The 17212-nt window shown below is 42.7% G+C and overlaps 1 protein-coding gene across 2 annotated transcripts in view; it reads left to right on the top strand.

Annotated features, from left to right (window-relative positions):
* The first annotated feature begins 363 nt into the window (after positions 1–363).
* Positions 364–17212, top strand: part of UNC80 (unc-80 homolog, NALCN activator) — a 137469-nt gene continuing 120620 nt past the window's right edge. For both annotated transcript variants that reach the window (XM_009281068.1, XM_009281069.1), the window contains exons 1-7: positions 364–455; positions 1727–1775; positions 8924–9080; positions 9929–10227; positions 13173–13296; positions 15096–15169; positions 15621–15760. In XM_009281068.1, the coding sequence (XP_009279343.1) occupies positions 364–455; positions 1727–1775; positions 8924–9080; positions 9929–10227; positions 13173–13296; positions 15096–15169; positions 15621–15760 (935 nt within the window). The remainder of the gene's footprint in view (positions 456–1726; positions 1776–8923; positions 9081–9928; positions 10228–13172; positions 13297–15095; positions 15170–15620; positions 15761–17212) is intronic.

Consider the following 17212-nt stretch of genomic DNA (forward strand, 5'->3'; position numbering starts at 1 on the left):
GGCGCGGGGGGGGGGGGGCCGGGGTGGTGCCTCCCCCGCCCCCGCGCCACCCGCCCGCCCTCCCCTGTCACCGCCTGCCGGCGCGGCTCTCGGTGCTGGGAGCTGTCCACAGAGGGAGGTGCTGAAGGCAGGGAGGAAGCAGAGGGACGCGGACATCTTCGCTCCCCTAATTTCCTCCCTGCCTTCTGCAGCCATTTTGCACCAGCAAAACTGAAGGGAGGTGTTAGAGGGGAGGGAGGGGGTGGGCTGCAGAGGGTGAAGGCAAGAGGGTAAAGAGTTACGGAGAGCAAAGAGGCAGCCATGGGAGAGCCCGGCTGGTACGTCTGCTAAGACTGGCTCACGGCAGCAGCTGTTTCCAGCATCATGGTGAAAAGGAAAAGCTCGGAGGGCCAGGAGCAGGAGAGCGGCCGTGGCATCCCTCTGCCCATCCAGACCTTCCTATGGAGGCAAACCAGGTAAGAGCAGCAAGCCCTGGGTACTTGGGATACAGCTGCAACAGGGCAGTGGAAGTGGGGAGGGGGGGCAGGCCAGCCAGCTGCTGCCCAGTGGCGGGGAGGAAGCGGTTACTGCAGCTGCAACATGAAGGCGTGAAACAAGCTGCTCTCTTTGCACTCAATAAAGAGCAATCTGTGTGTATTGGGGATGGGGGAAGGACTGGAGGCAGCTTAACCTACTGGCGGTCCCAGGCAGCTTCTTCATTTGACTTTAAAACATCCATGTGTATGTGTGTCTATGCACCTCTCCCCTCCTCCCTGTCCTCTGTCCCCCCAACCCCCACTTTTAAGAGGACTCCTGGAGCTCTGGTACCAGAAGCAGCACCCCTCAGTGCTGCACCAGACTTGCAGCTTTGCTTGTGTCTGTATTTGCAGCCGTTCTGGAAGTGTAATCTATGTTTTGAGAGGTCAGCATGCAAACAGATATGTCAAAGTCTCACCTTATTTCATTGGATTGGAGAGTAATGATGTGTGAGGGGCAAGCTGGATGTATGGCTGGGACTTTATGTACTTTGTGAATCCTGTCTTAACATAATTCTAAACTGAAAACATTGCAGAGGCTGTGGGGGGAGGTTGGAAGGTTTGAAGGTTGTGGCTCCAATTTAAGGCCTTAGTCACAAAATCCCTTTATTCCACAGTTTCAGTGTCCTCCAAAAAAAAAAAAAAAATGCTGTAATAAGGTAACCTGATTAATTTTTTTAAATATTTAACTCTGATCCCATTCTGGAGGGGAATGACAGTAGAGGGTGGGTGTTCTCTACCTACAGGGTACAGGCCTGCATTTCATCACAGGCCTTCCACATCAGCAGTTGTGGAGGAAAATACCTAACACAAAACTGGCAAATTGATCTCTGGCTTAAAATAGAGGCAAGGCAAAGTTCAGTAATATTTAACACATTTTAAACAGAATATATTGAAAATCTTTCACTGAGGTAAAATGGCTGAAAACTGTCTGATGGAAGATTTTATGCATGGGGAACAGGACTTTCTTGAGGGTGGATTAACTACCTCTTGGCATATCAGTGTGGGTACTTGTCTTCTAGAAAAGGTAACAGTGTTTTGTCAGATGTCATCAACAGGTATCTGAACATTGTTTTGGCCTTATGTCTTCCTTTACATTAAGTTTCTCAGCCTTTTGCCAACCTTCTGACATGAGAAAAAAACTAAAAATAACTAAGCAAAATCCACACTTGACGTACTGGGTCTCTAATGCTTTTTCTCCCTTCCTTCAGTGCATTTTTAAGGCCTAAACTGGGGAAACAATATGAAGCTTCCTGTGTGGTATGTACATGTTTCTCTTTTTCAACTCTTATTAGTAACTAACTTTTCATGCAACTTGATCTGACCATGGTGGCTGATCAGCAAGCTTCTTAGCTTATGCCAGAAGTGGATTTAGTCCATTCAGCTTAATTTTGTACTTTTATCACATGAAGGATTTGAAACCTTTTCCCACCTAGAGAATTTGGATATCGTATGCATCTCTAGACACAACAAAAATATATTGATTTGGATATTAGTAATTGAACTAATTAGTAATTAAATAAAGTAAATAATGGTATGGGCAGACTCAGCTATGATAATCTGGGTCTAAACTTGCAGTTCATCATGTGCGTATGTGCTTTCAGATGAGATTGATGTAATTTCAGTTTGCGATTACTGGAGTTTTTTCAGACTTAAAATATTGAAAATATAAACATTACTAACAGGCTTTAAACAATACTTTTACCATTGTGCAAGATGAAAATACCTCCTTTACTGGAAAATAGAGGGAGCATGTCTTAAAAAGAGGTTATTATGCAGATACTAATAACTCTTATTTCTAACTGTATTTTGAATGAAACCTCAATCTGTTGTCTAAAGGGAGGAGAAAGGGAAGGCATGCAGCAAGTTCAAATAAGATGGGTATCTAGGGAAGTTCAGAATTCTTTGAACTGTTGCTGATCTTTGGATGACTTAAAGTACATTAAGCAGTTGCAGCCAAACTTGACAGACTGGAAAAACTTGGTCTGGACGTGTATCTTAATAGTTTAAAGTACTTAGGTCTCTCTGCAGCAATTTTCTGCCTTCCTTCTCACAAGATATTAAGCTGGAGAAGCCCTAGCTGCTGCTGACTAATTTTCTTCTAAGAAATCCATAAATTTTTCAGGGTTATTGCTAGATACCAAGTACTGATAGAGGACTGCTGGCTTAGTATGTTCATGAGTAAAATGTATTGCAATTCTGGCACATGGAGCAAAAAGCATCATCGCTGGTTTATACCATTGACAGTTCATGGTTGTTCAGAGGCTAGAAAATGGAGCTTGTTGCCTTATGTCCTTTACCAGCGGTCTCAGCAGTATGCAGGAGCCATGCCTTGAAGCACCTATAATCTGAGGCTGTGGCCCCACCTGTGAGCTAATGTCTGTTACTGTTGGGTAGAGGGACAGAGCTCCCTTCTCTGTGCATTCTCCATGATGTACCTATTTGTCTGTGACTTCCTTGTGCTTCATGCTGTGCTGTTGGCATCAGGTCTTCCTCTATGTCCCCCAGGCTGATTCTAAAGCACCTTTCTTCTATGAGCACATATCAGAATTTACTAAGTGTAAAAAAAACCCCAAAATACCCCAAAAAACCCAAAATAAAACCCAACCAAACAAAAAAAACCCACACACCCCCACCCCCCACCCCCCCCAACTGCAAGACAAAATAAATCACACACCAGCCAAGGGAAAAGAAGCTCTGGAAAAATGCATTTCATGAAGATCCAATCCATTTCCACCCCTTGGATGAAGGAGAACTTGATTCTTCTCCAATTCTTAACATAATCATTAAATTATGGTAGAAAGCTTTCAAAGGTAGGGCTTACTTTTGAGCAACTGATGGGTTACAGCCTGAGCTGCTGCATCTGCCACCTTCTTTTGCTCATCAGTTTGCTGTCCCTGCCAATGCACAGGAATGTCTGCCCACACCAACACCTACCCCAGTGGGGTAGCAGAGTGCTGCGTGCATGGGTGAGAGTTCCAGAAACTTGACAGGTAGTTGGCTTGTCTTTTGAAACATCAAGCTGACTATCTAACACCACTGTATTGACTAGTGTGCCTAAATATACTGTGCACATGTTATATGATCTGTCCTTTTAAAATTCTCTAGCCAAAATTGTTCTGGGCAAGTCTATAGGCTGTTAACTGTCTGACAATGCATATGACACAACATTGTGCAGTATTCTATTATTATTCTTGGCTCTAAGCTTGCTGTAGTAGAATTTGCTGCATATTGTGCACTGAGGAAGCAGATGCTGGAGGCCTAGATTCAGTGAGTACAGCATCTGGTCTGCAAGAGCAGATTGCATTGCTTCTTTGAGCTTTGCTTTATACTTTAATACTTGAGAAAAAACCTAGCTTTTTCATAGCCTTGTTTTCCTTACCTGAATAATCACACTGACTTCAATTGGTCTATGAATAATAGCTTTTAATCTGAAGACAAATACTGCCCCCCCTCCCCATTGTCTTACGCTGTCTAAATGCACTTGTGCCTCAGTATGGATTTAATGTTCTTCCTTCTCCCCATTCTGAAGTTCTTCTGCCCTGACACAATGTCATTCCTAATGTGCATGAGTCAAAGATGTAAATGACCTCACAGGAACATGTGTGAGCGCTGTACAAAGGTAATGCATTTTTTGGGGGTGAGGGTAAGGGACTCAAGGATGTGTTTTAAATTCTTTTACTCTGGAATGCATTGAGCATGGAAGAACCCAAAAGTTTTCTGGAGGATCCTGCAAATTCAAAGTTTACCTCTTTTCTGTTTTTTTACTTGTTTTTGCAAATGCAGTAATAAGTTTTGTTGTTATGAATTATTAAAGGATAGATATGGAACAAAGTTTAAAAAGAGGCCACCTTTATTTTATCTAGCCAATGGACATGGTTGCAGAAAACTGAGTTTTTGAACACGGGAATTTTCTGTAAATAAAATGCTTGGCATCTGTGTTTCATTGCTTGTCAATGTTTGTACTATTACTATGTTTAGTAAACAATGGAGCCTTACCACCCCTTGTGCCATGAACTCCTAGATTAATGTTTTAGATCTTTCTAGGAACTGTCCCCTACTCAGAGGACCTTCCCCAGACTGACAATAGTGTCTGCCTGCATTTCAAGCTCTTTTCAGTCCGTCTGAAGTGACTTCAGCAATGGTCTCTGCTTTCCACCATGATGCAGCCTGACCTTTGGAAGAACAGGGCAATAAGGTTCCCTCCGAGGACAGAAGTCTGGTTCAAGAAGCACTAATAGTTTCTCTCTGTCTCTGCCAGGGTCCTTCTGTACATACACCAGGCTAAGCACTGGGCCCCGCTCTCGTAGCTTACTGCCTTTTTTTTTTTTTTCAAGTGAGATCCTCTAGGGCTACTTCCCTGGAGGAAACCTGCAGCTCATCTGGAACAGGGGGTTGCTGAGCTTCCCAAGGTCCTGGCAGTCTAGTAGGGACTAGAGGCCTGGCTGAACCCTTGCTGCCTTATGCAGTTCGCTGCAGGTACAGCTCCCCTGGGCTTAGAGCAGGGGAAGTTCACGTGACTCGAGGAAAGCTGTATAGGAAACCATGGCAAAGCCCAGCCAGAGTCTGCTCTGTCCTGTTCTGCTCGTCTAGGCTTCTTTAGGCAGCTACCTGTTCCCCTTCCAGCAGCAAAGTGACACACAGGCTGACCCTGATCACAAGGTATTTGACAGTCCCTTTGGTTCTTGGTGGAGAAGAAGGTAAAAGGAGAACAGCAGCAGTGGGAAGGCAGCCAGACAAGACTGACCGCCACTCCCTGTGAAAACAGATGGCATCACCAGGGTAAAAGGAAAAATGCTTGTGTAAGTGGCCCCAGGGGAGCTGAACACACACACAGAGCACTGCTGAAAGGGGCTGCCCTTTCTCCAGCCAAGGCATAACACTGACTTCCCTCACTACCACCTTGGCAGACGTTCTTTATCCTCCTTTGGCACGTGGGGTGTTGCAGGCACAGACAAGCTTGCTATAAGTAGGCAACTTTTCTTAGCCAAGCAGTAGCCCTGAGGCTGCAGCTCCAGACATACCCATAGCATGACAATATCTCTCTTCTGACTGACTTACAGGGAGCTTACTTGAGACATTCTCATTCAGCCTTCTCATTGAAGCATGTAACTCCTCTCAGCTGTAGTAGCAGTTGCCTAGTGCATGTGGGGTGAAAATTAGGTCTTTCATCTTAATCTCTGTATATTCTCTGTAGCACATCCTGAAAGTTAGAGTAGAGCCATAGCATACCAAAAGGGAGGCTCTACAGGAGCAAATGCTAACCCAGGGCCTTGCATCTTGAACATCTGGTGTGGGCAGAAGCTGCTGTGAGCTGGAGATTTATGGAGAACTCCAGGCAAATCCCATGGGAACACTTGTCCAAAGAACTGCATGTTCTTGTTGGGCTGCTTGTGACAGTTATCAGTGTGGGGATTGATGCCAACCAGGTTCCGTGCTGACAGTACATGCACAGTAGCAATTGTGTACCAGCCAGTGCCCGTAGCACACAGGGACACTTGGTGGTTTCCATACAGTAGCCTTTGTGTTAGCATTTTTCTGGCAACATACAGTACTTCTGTCTCAGATGCTTGTGATCACATATGCTGTTCTGGAAACTAATCTTTCATTGTGGTACAGAAATATATTTAGCTTTCTGCTCAGGCCAGGAAAGAACAGAGGAATCTTGTGGCTAACCATGTAGGAAAAGCTTCATGTGGCTCAGAAACCCAAAATGTTGAGGTGAATACAAGCCTAATTTAAAGACCTAATTGCAGACTTCTTGGCTTCGTCCTGAGTTTCTGAAGTATGCAGAATGTGGGCCAGAGCTTCCAGAAGGCAGCTGTGGGAGGACTTTCTCCCTGATGCCATTGAAGTACCCATGAATGAGACCTTGAATGGAAAGCCAGAGAGCAACAATGTGTTTTCCATCACGCTTCAGAATAGTGTTGCTGCTCACAATGATTATTTTTTTTTCCTCCCCTTGCTCTGTAAACTGAATAGCTTTGTCACTGTACTGAAGTGTGAGCTTATGGTTTGGCTTTTCTACTAGAGGTGAGAAGATAATTTCTTTCGATAAGCCTAGGTCAGCACTGGTGCTTGGCAGGCCTTTCAGTGAGCTAATTCAGCTCACTAACCTGGTAGAAATTACTTACCTCTATGCTAAGCTTCATTTTGGCTTGTGTAGAGGCTTGACTTGGCTGAATGAAGGCTTCAGTGAGCCCTAGAGCTGATGCATGAGTAGAGGTGGGAGTGTGTGGCTGGAGCAACAAATAAGGAGTGGCATCCTGTCCCCTTTTGACAAAAATAAATAAAATCTCATGTCTTTCACTGGCTCTTTCAGACTTTGTGTTTTTTGTAATCATGCATTAACCCTGCACCTCTTGTCTTGCTTCTGGGGATACTTTGCTGCTTTGTTCCCCCTTTTTGTTAGGTAACCTTGTCTGGGATAATTCTTCTAGACCTCTGTTGTCTTTATACTAATGTGCTCTTGACTGCTACTGTGGTTCGATGACTTCGTAGTTCCTGAATGGAACAGTATACTGAGACCTTCCAACGAGTACTTTGCTCCCTCACCTGCCAAGGCTTTCCAAGCATCGGCCATCCCTTCATGTTTCCCCCATTCCTGAACCGATAGGAATGAATGGCAGGAGACCGTTTCCCTTTGTAGACAATGTGGCCCCCAGCAGATCGCTGCAAGAGTGATTTGAGGCATCCTTTCCCTGGTAGACCTGTTATCTGATCCTGGTGCTAAGAAATACACATTGCTGACAACGTAATCCATGGCACATTATTTTTGACTAATCCTCAGGAAACCAGTGTTTTTGTCCACATATTACAACTAATGCCCTCCAATTTCAGCCATTGCTCCATAAAGAAAGTCTATTGAGTTTTCTGACTAGAACCTGGGGTTTCTAGTAGGTGAGCAGTGTCACTTTCTACACATTTATGGTTGTTGGCAGCTCTGATGTTGATTGTCAGTATTTCCTCAGGTTCAATTTGTGTTGCTACAGGCTTAGTATATATAAGCACACTCAGTTCGGAATACCCCCCAAATACATCTGTGTAAATCATACAGTCCATCTCCCCTTCTCTTTGTCTATGCCTGGTGCTATTGGGGAGTTTCTGTCTTAGGTTGTAAGTACAGTGTTTCTTTGCCTCCATGCTGGCCAGAGCGGAGCTGTTATGGGAATGCTATAAGCCCACGATGGTGTGGCTCTACGCTTGCACCAGGGCATCCTGCCTCTCGATGGAGGAGCTCATGTCTGCCCACACCGGCAGATGTGGCCGCGACCTGAGAGAACAAATGTGCGTAGCTGCTGAGGTATGCAGAAGACTGCACGTTGCCACTGGTTAGTATGCCACACCTGGGAGTGGCTGGTCATTTAGGAGAGCTAGGTTATGACTGCTGCCCTTTTTGTTTTCTTCTTTGTCATTAAGTCTATTCTTATTACCTCCCCCCTCCAATTTTACAGGAAAAATCAGTATGACTAGTGTTGAAGGATAAGCTTTATGAATCTGGAGTTAGGGCATTTGAAGCATCCGTTAGGTCATGAATGCCAACAGTTACTTGTTTGCCCAGAGCCTGACAAAATTGGTGAAACAGCTTGTAAACAAATAGGTAGCCAGGAGGCTAAGCTGGTGTATAGCAAGGATATGCATTATCAGTAATGTATTTCTTCGCTTTAGGAACTACAGTGAAGGAATGTAACTATTTTTTGACCTACAATGAGATCTTTGTATCTGGTCAGAGGAATAACTTACCGAAATGGTTGGAGCAACTAGCAGTAAGGAACTTCCTTAGGGATTTCAAAGGCAGATAGTCTTATTTTGTGTTGGTTGAGGTGGAAATAATGAACTTGCTGCAGCCATCAGCTCTTTTAAGTGTTCACAAAACCATTACATCATGGTTCAACAAAAAATTTTGTACACTGATTATTTTTTGTGGCAGGGTGTGAAAACATTTCCTAAGGCCCATATACCTTTAATGGGTTGCCCTTTATGTTACACTAAACTGAATAAGCGTGTGTATGTGTGAGAAGAATATCCAGCTCTCAGCTCCACAAATACAGGCTTCATTAGCTCCTGTGACTTCCAACAAGATTACTGGCATGCCAGATTAATACCCAGCACAACTGTAAGTCTGCCTTGATGTCGGCACTTACTAATATACACGATACTTGCTTTAATTCTTTTTTATTACAGGAAATATATTGAGTGGCCCATTCATTTCTTAGCCAAGTATGTCCATATGTCTGGTGAGCTTTAGCTACAGTCTGTGTCTTTCAGGAAAAATATTCTAAGGTGTGCTTTAGTTATATAATGAAAACTTACAGATTACAGGTTTTTAAAAGAGAATGTTGTATGTACTAGAAGGTATGTGCAGAAATAAATATACAGTGTCTTTTTTTTCTTGTTCTTACTTTTAGTCTTTTGAAAGAGTTTTAGTAGAGAACAAGCTGCATGGCCTTTCTCCAGCTCTCTCTGAAGCCATCCAGAGCATTTCTCGCTGGGAACTTGTCCAAGCTGCGCTCCCGCATGTGCTGCACTGCACTGCAACATTGCTCTCCAACCGAAACAAGCTAGGTTAGTGCTCATGTGAGTTTGTTTTTCCATTACTGAAGCTATCAGTCAAAATATGACAGATTGATGCTCAGGGTGCCAACATGTTCTACATCCTAGAATCCCAGTTAGTTCATTCTGTGGATTGCTTTTCTTGATCTGTTCTCATTTATAGCAGGGTAACCCATGAGAGCTTCCCCAATGAAGTTAATGGTCTGGTGAGCTGAAGAGTCAAAGTAGTTCAATAATATTTTGCTAGTTATTTTCCAGAGATAATAGAACTAGCTTTAGCAAAAGCCTTACCACCCAGCAGGCATGGGTTCCTTGAAGGAATATGTATTTCTTTCAAGCCATGGTGCAGTGCCCAATTGCAGCAAGGTACTTTTAATATCTTCAGTTCTTATTTTTTTTCCTCCTTTTTCTTTTTATTCAGACTAATGCGTTTGATTCTCAGCAGATAAGTCAATCAGATAATAAGGATAGGACCAGGTCCAAATCTAACTTACTTTGCTAGTCTTTCTTTTACTGATTTCAGCAGGAATTTGCTTCATGAGACATGCCATTCAATAGAGTCAAACAGACAAGACTGTCAAGCTGGCATCTTTTAGGAGCACTCTATGTCCATGCATTCAGTTGCCCTGCAACTGACATTTCAGGGACTGAACTGCAAATGTTATGAAGTAAATGGAGACTTGTGAAGTAGGAGGTTTCAAACATAATGAAACAGAATGCTGATACTTTTAATGGCAGAATTTTAATTTTCAAATGCTTATCAGGACGTTGGATGCCCAGTTTCCTGTGTGGCTCTGAAAGTCTCAAGAGTACCATTAATGGAAACCCTGTGACATACTGTGATGCATTTTTCTATCCAGGACATCAGGATAAGCTTGGAGTAGCTGAAACAAAGCTTCTTCACACTCTTCACTGGATGCTGCTGGAGGCCCCTCAGGACTGCAGCAATGACCGATTTGGAGGAGACAGAGGCTCTAGTTGGGGAGGGAGCAGTAGCGCCTTTATCCATCAGGCTGAAAACCAGGGATCACCAGGACATCCCCGGCCCAGCGCCATGAATGATGAGGAGGAGAATAACAGAAGGAAGTTTTTCCATAACTCCATGGCCACAGTGGAGCTCTTTGTGTTTCTTTTTGCTCCCCTTGTCCACAGGATTAAAGTAAGTGGAACACTGGTGGGGTACTTGTGTGGAGACACCTCTGAGCAGAAAAAGAATGATTCTGCCATTGTGATTGTTAATTAATTCAGCCTATAGTGCACACTGGGTGACCACTGGAAATGTTTTAACAAGCTGGCAGAATACCACTGCCATCAGGAAAAAATACTTCCAGTGACATGAACATTCACTACAGCATCAGGCAGACACAAAGGGAAATGAATTTGAAGCAAGCCATTTTCAGCCCTCGGGAACGTCAAAGATCTGTGGCCCTTGTGAAGTCTTTGGGACCCTGGAACCTGCAGAAAGGATTGTGAGCTTTAGCTTGTTCCAGTGATTCTCAACCATTGCTCAGAGGACCTTGCTAGCTTTTCAGGGATTCCACCATGGGGCTGCCACTGGGATTTGTTGTTGTAGTTACTAATCATCATGATGCTAATTACCAGGAATGCATGATAGTGGTATAAGCAGTGGCAAAGACAACTGAGCATTCCTTTGTTCTGAAGTTGGAAGCAGGCTGCAGGCTTCCTGTCTGCCAGGGTCCCTCTGTTGGTTTTATGCTGAGTGCATCAGCTTTGCAGAGTGGTGTGATGAGGAGACATTTTCTGCATGCTCTGACTCCTGCCTCTGGTCTTTAGTCTCTCTGGAGGGCTGCTGTTTAGCCTTTATGTTTCCAGCTAGGCCTCATAAAAGAAACTGGCTCTGGAGAGTAGGTGCTTGGAAAAGGTCTATAAAGTCATGAAGTGATGGAGGCTGTTATCTGTTCTAATCCAGCCTTGTATGCTGCAACAGTTGAAGAAGATACGAAAGTACAGGAGATAATCTTTTGGTTAAGGCAGGTGAAAGCAGGTCTGGAGAGTTAGATTCTTTCCCTACTTCTGCTACTGAGTTCCTGTACAGTATTGCTCAATGTATTTAGCCGAAATTTTTCATACTTGTTTACTAGTTCCACACTTTCTCTGTAAGCTACTGGGACATGACAGGAAGAAATGCTGAATTCTTCCCAGTGCTACACACAGAATGTGGGCTGCCCTTTGAATAAATGAAATGAAACTGGAGGTAGCCCCTGGCTATTAGAGATTAGATTTCCCATTTTTTTATATTAATCTTTCTGGGATGTAGTTTCCCATTTACAAGATGGGGTTAATAACAGTATCTCAGGTTTACCTTGAAAATCTCTGAGACCTGTAGCAACGAACATTGAAAAGCCCATGAAAACATGCGTGTTTCTGTCATCAAAGCAAAGCTCAAAAAAGGTGAGGTAAATGAGGCATGTAACTGGCTCACTAAGTCAGCATTGTCCCCTCTGTGTTTCACAGAGATAGAGGTCTCAGGGGAAGAATCCTATCTGATCAGGTAACCAAAGTAATGCATGTGCTCAAGGAAGATGATACTTTGCACAGGCAGACCTAAGTGATGGAATTCCTAACTTCTGAGAGGATTTGTGTATTTAGCAATGTGTTTTTAAATGAGGCTTTTGGGTGGTGAGGGGGATGCCTGTAATCCTGTAACTTAACAACTGTAGATAAAAGTGTTGGCATGTCACGAAAAGCTAGCAGCGCAAAGTAAAAATGCAACACGTTACTGCTACCACTTGAGGTAAATGAGGCATGTAACTGTCACTAAGTCAGCATTTTGTCCCCTCTGTTTCACAGAGATAGAGGTCTCAGGGGAAGAATCCTATCTGATCAGGTAACCAAAGTAATGCATGTGCTCAAGGAAGATGATACTTTGCACAGGCAGACCTAAGTGATGGAATTCCTAACTTCTGAGAGGATTTGTGTATTTAGCAATGTGTTTTTAAATGAGGCTTTTGGGTGGTGAGGGGGATGCCTGTAATCCTGTAACTTAACAACTGTAGATAAAAGTGTTGGCATGTCACGAAAAGCTAGCAGCGCAAAGTAAAAATGCAACACGTTACTGCTACCACTTCCAAAAGCCTTGCAAGGTGCTCCTCAATAAAAGTAGTAATCCAAAACAAGCTTAGTTTATAACAAGGCTCATTATGACAAGATGGCACTAACAAAGAGTAGGGAATAGAAGGGCTGGAGAACTACAAGCAGTCGGTTCCTGCCATTCCTTTAGCTCTGTCTGCATCATTGATTTCAACTGCTGAGGCATGTGGAGCTATGTCAACAGGAGACGGTGGTGCAGCTATAATTATGCTGCCAAAAATGCTATTACTGTGTGTGTTTGCCTTATGGGGATAGCTGGACTATACCACCATCGGTGTCTCCTAATGTAGATCTGACCTTAGGTCAAGTAAGTGCATACCTGCACCTTGATCCTGCTAAGATTTACTTGTGTGCTAATTTACATGAATTCAGCTACTTACATATGTAAAACAATGACGGCACAAGTGTAAGTAGTACCAATGTCTCTGTATTGACATAGCTCAGGTACTAACAGTGCTAATAATAATAACAACATTATTGTATACTGCTATTTCATAGTAATTTGTTACATTTCATGTTTCCTCAATTTCTCGGTAGTGTTTTAATATTTAGTATTCTTATTCTTTTGGAGCAAGAAGTTCAAGTCTCGGAGTGTAAATCCTAAGGTTGAGATTGAATACTAAATATAATGTGGTTATATATGGTCAGAAGGGATGCTTTCTGACACAGGAATGGCCTTTTCTTTCACAGCTTAATGTCCTGGAAAAAATGGGGTTCATTAACTAGTATAGAAATTTCATTTGGAAAAAGCCTCTTGTATATTTTTGTATTGAGATTTCCCTATTATTTTTTAATAGCTATACTTGAAATGTATGAACATCTGCTGGGTAGTGTCAGTGGCCCTTGAGTTAGCATATACTGACCACAGAACTGCCCGTGGTATCACTCAGTTCTTGTAAGATCTGTGCATGAGAGAAATGACAGTCCTTTTAGACTGGAAACAACATTATTTTGTGTAAGCTTGTGTCATACAACCTCTGTTTGTCTTTCTAGGAGTCTGACCTGACATTTCGGTTGGCCAGTGGCCTTGTTATTTGGCAGCCTATGTGGGAACACAGGCAGCCTGAAGTTTCTGCCTTCAACGCCCTTGTAAAACCTATCAGGAACATAGTTACAGGTCTGTGACTTTGCTGTGGTAATGTAGCTCCTGAGAGCTGGGAAACCTTTCCTTTGTTTGCCTGATGCTGCCTTACGTTCTGTAGCCATCATATTTGAAGGAATATGTTAATCCTGCAGGAACTAGTCAAACCTTTGAGAGTAATTTAAGGTTGTTTCCCTTCAGAGTCAACTGACATTTGCATAATAATTAAATAGGAGATGAGAGAAATTACAAATAGGAAATGAGAAACTCTTCAGTAGAGGTATCATTTCCTGTCAGCCTCATATCTCTGTTTCACCATATCTTCCTTAGTTGCTAAGAAGGGCAAAGGCAGCAGCCTGACATGGGTGGGGAAGGCTTTCCCAAACTGGACAAAAATTAACAGTGAAGAGCACACAGTTGGCAGTGTAGGTTCTCCTCTGATCTAAAATTTGAATTTCACCATGCTATGAAATTAAAAAAAGTAGTTTCAAGAGGCTCCAAAGAAGGCTTAGGTTGTGAATTTGCTTTTGCATACTGGAATGGGTTGCTCCTCCTTTGTACTTCAGCCATAATGAGACTGGAGTTGGGTGCTCAGGCTTCCAAGCCTTTGTGTCTGGCCTAGTTCTAAAAAACCTTTTTTACTTTTATTATTTCAGACAATAGTTTTGCATAATTCCTACAAGGTAGTGAATTGAAAGTGTGCGGGGTATATCGCTGTAGCATTGCTTGCTTGTTCTCAAAAGCATGGAACTGTAATTTTCACAGTAGTGAAAATGTAGTTCACTAAATCAGATTTTTCTGATGACAAGTCATTTTGGATGTCATATCTTGTTCTGAAGGCTTTGTAGGCCTCTGGGACAGTCCAGAATTGAAAAGATTCAAGTCTTTCAAATGATTTAAAACCATCTTTGATATCTAGTTCTTCCTCCCTCTGCTTCAACTTCTGGAATTAAAAAATAGGATTTCAGCCCTGGAACTAACAAAAGGAATTAGTCCCAAGTGTTCTTCGACTGTTGGAATTTTTTCCATAGGTCTGGAGTGTGGTCAGAAAATCCCTAAAGAATAACTTCAGGAGTAAAGTTTGGAATGAAAATACTCTGTTAGTTCTGAAAATGTTTTCAGCAGAACAGAAATAGAATATCAAGGAATATTCTGCTATCTTAGCATTGTTGTCTCAAATTGGGACAAAAAAGTTAAATTTACTTAAATTTTCCTTCAAACAACAAATTAAAAAAATTCTACTGAAGAAGCTTTGCAATGTTTTGCTTGGAATCAGTCTGATAGTAAGTCACATCTGAATAGCTTGCGATGTGACAAGATTTCAAGAATTGTCATCCTAGGCTTTGTGATGCCCCTGTTCTTCTACAGTATTGCTGATCAAACTTTCTGTATGACATCCGTGTGTGTCCTGTGATGAAAGCATTTGTCAAATTGGAAATCACAATACATTCTGAGAGACGTAACCTAGAAAAGGAGCTGAATATATGTGAAAATAGGAGGAGGAAGAGCTCCAAAGTAAAAGGCACTAGTATGCACAGGAAAACACAATTTGATGCCAAATGGATTTAGGATAAAATTTATATTCAAATTTAATTTTCAAGAAAGAGAGATTTTCGGTAGGCAATGTTGTTGACAACACAATTGAAAGACTTGTGCAAAAATTAAAACAGTCCTTTTTTCTTTTTTTTTTTTATGGCTGCGGCTAATGCCTAGGAAGTCTGCAGCAGAGAGATGCTGCTTTGGGTTTGTTTTTGTTTTCTGATTTATCCTTTCAGTGGTACATTTTAATATTAGAGATGATTCCTGAAATGTCCTCCTTTGACTTCTTTTCTCAGCTAAGAGAAGTTCTCCCACCAACAATCAGAGCGTGACTTGTGAATCCCCTAATCTGGACAGTGGACATACCGAGGTAAGTTCTATGCTAGGGTTAGACAAGGTTGAATAAGGAGCTGAGGGAGGGGGGAAATTAATATTGAAACAGCACTTGCAGTTACAACCCTGAAGTATTCTGTCTCCAGAAATTACAGTTCTTCACAGTTCTTCCAAAGGCTTCCAACTTTGTCTGCAGTAGAACCAAAGGGTATTGAGTATAGTTGTCAGGATCTCCTTGGCCTTATCCTATCTTATAGGATGGAAGCCTGATCTTACATATTTTCTTGGGCAAGAGCCCTGTCTTACCCTTTGCCTGTACAATGCCTCGTACTGAGAAGCCCCAGGCTTGATCAGTTTCTCCATGGTATTACCATGGTATTACGGTATAAGTAATAGTCATGTCTAAGCACAAATTGCAGTAAGAAAACTAATATGGGAGAGATAAATATGTTTATATACCTATTTCCTTTTATTAAAACTATCCGAAGGGACTACAAGTGGTCTGTGAGACAACCCAGCCAGATTCTGTACCTCCAAAGGCCACTGTTTCAGCATGTCATCATGGAAATTCCTTGGATGGAAGCGTATCCTCCCAAACCTCTCAGGAGAGAGGTACTGCACATCCCAGGTACAAACCCCTTCAGCAGAAAGTTAAGTTGGTGTGACTCAATGGTGGAGGTTGCAGAAGTCCTTTATCTTGAATCTGCTGTTGTCCGTACACGCCAAGGGTGCTGGATGTTTATCTCAAACTCTTAATTCAACAAATCTCAGTTCTGGGTGATGAACAAGGTGGTGACACGATATTCAATGCCACTTTCATTGGAGAAATCTCTAGCTGGCCTGTTGGGACAGTTTCTTTGGTCTTTTCTAATATGTTGGTTTCTTATAATTAAAGACACTAACAAATAACCTGCAGGTTCAACCTTCCTTAGCTAGATTCAGCCTCAGGCAGCTGGTATCTTTTCTGGCTTCTTTCTGATTAAATTTGCTTTACCTTTAGCAAAGGATTTTTGCAAGCCTCTCTCCATTGCCTTCATTATGCCTTCTCTGCATCCTGCTGCTTAGCTTGCTTTAGACTACTGGCCCAAAGGAACAGACTAACAAAGAAGTGCAGCCATGCAAACATCCTCCCAGCTTGCCCTGTGGAGCTCAGGCCATGGTTTTCCAGCATGGCACTGATAAATTAACTTCTTTTAATCTAGATTTGGGCAGGTAAAATAGAACCAGATTTTCAGTAGTGCTGGCCGCTCAGTAGTGCCATAAAGTAAATGAAGCTGATGAGTGTTTTCAGGGGGTGGAGAGGGAGGGAAGCCTAGCTATATTTTTAGGTCTCTATGGATTTAGGAGTGTCACTTAAACTCTTCCTGAAAATTTTGGTCCTGTTGCTTATCTCTTTTGGGAAATGTCATATCCAGAACACTGCAGTGTTTTAAGAAATTGCTTCATTACAGAGACAGAAGAAATGTGGGATGGAGTGGGTTTCTGGATATAATCTAGGAACGGCTCTGATTTCTCAAAAAGGGCTTTGATGCACCCTTTCACTGGTGGAAAGGGCAAAGCTATTCTCTAGGGTTCTGATCCCATCAGGAGGCTTCCCTCAGGATTTTGTATCAATCCTGCTGTCGGTTCTGGGTCTTTATTTAATTTGTATTAATGTGAGCCAGTAAAACTGAAGTTGGGGACAGAACTGCCTTTCTATGTGTGAACACTACTGCTCAGAGAGTGCACAGCCATAAAAAAATAAGTAGCCTTTTAAGAAGACGGCATCAGGTGATCAATTTGTCAAGCTGGGTCTGGTGGTTGCTATGGGGATGAAGCTTCAGACAGGCTTTGAAGAGAGCATCATTATGCCTCCTCATTTGCAGGACTCATTGATCAGTTAAAACTGTACAGGGAGCTTTGGTTGCCAAGCAACAGACAACTGGGGAACAAATGTTGTTTACTCTACTTACCAACAGCCGCAATATTCCTTTGTCCTTGGGCCGGGGTTGAAGGAAGGCTGCCTTTCCTCTCTCCCCGCAGTCACAGGCAATCAAGAGCTGATTATACGAACACTAGGTTTCCTTCTAAATGAAGCACG

The sequence above is a fragment of the Aptenodytes forsteri genome, unplaced genomic scaffold (genome assembly GCF_000699145.1).
Source record: "Aptenodytes forsteri isolate BGI_AS27 unplaced genomic scaffold, ASM69914v1 Scaffold340, whole genome shotgun sequence".
Classification (NCBI taxonomy): domain Eukaryota; kingdom Metazoa; phylum Chordata; class Aves; order Sphenisciformes; family Spheniscidae; genus Aptenodytes; species Aptenodytes forsteri.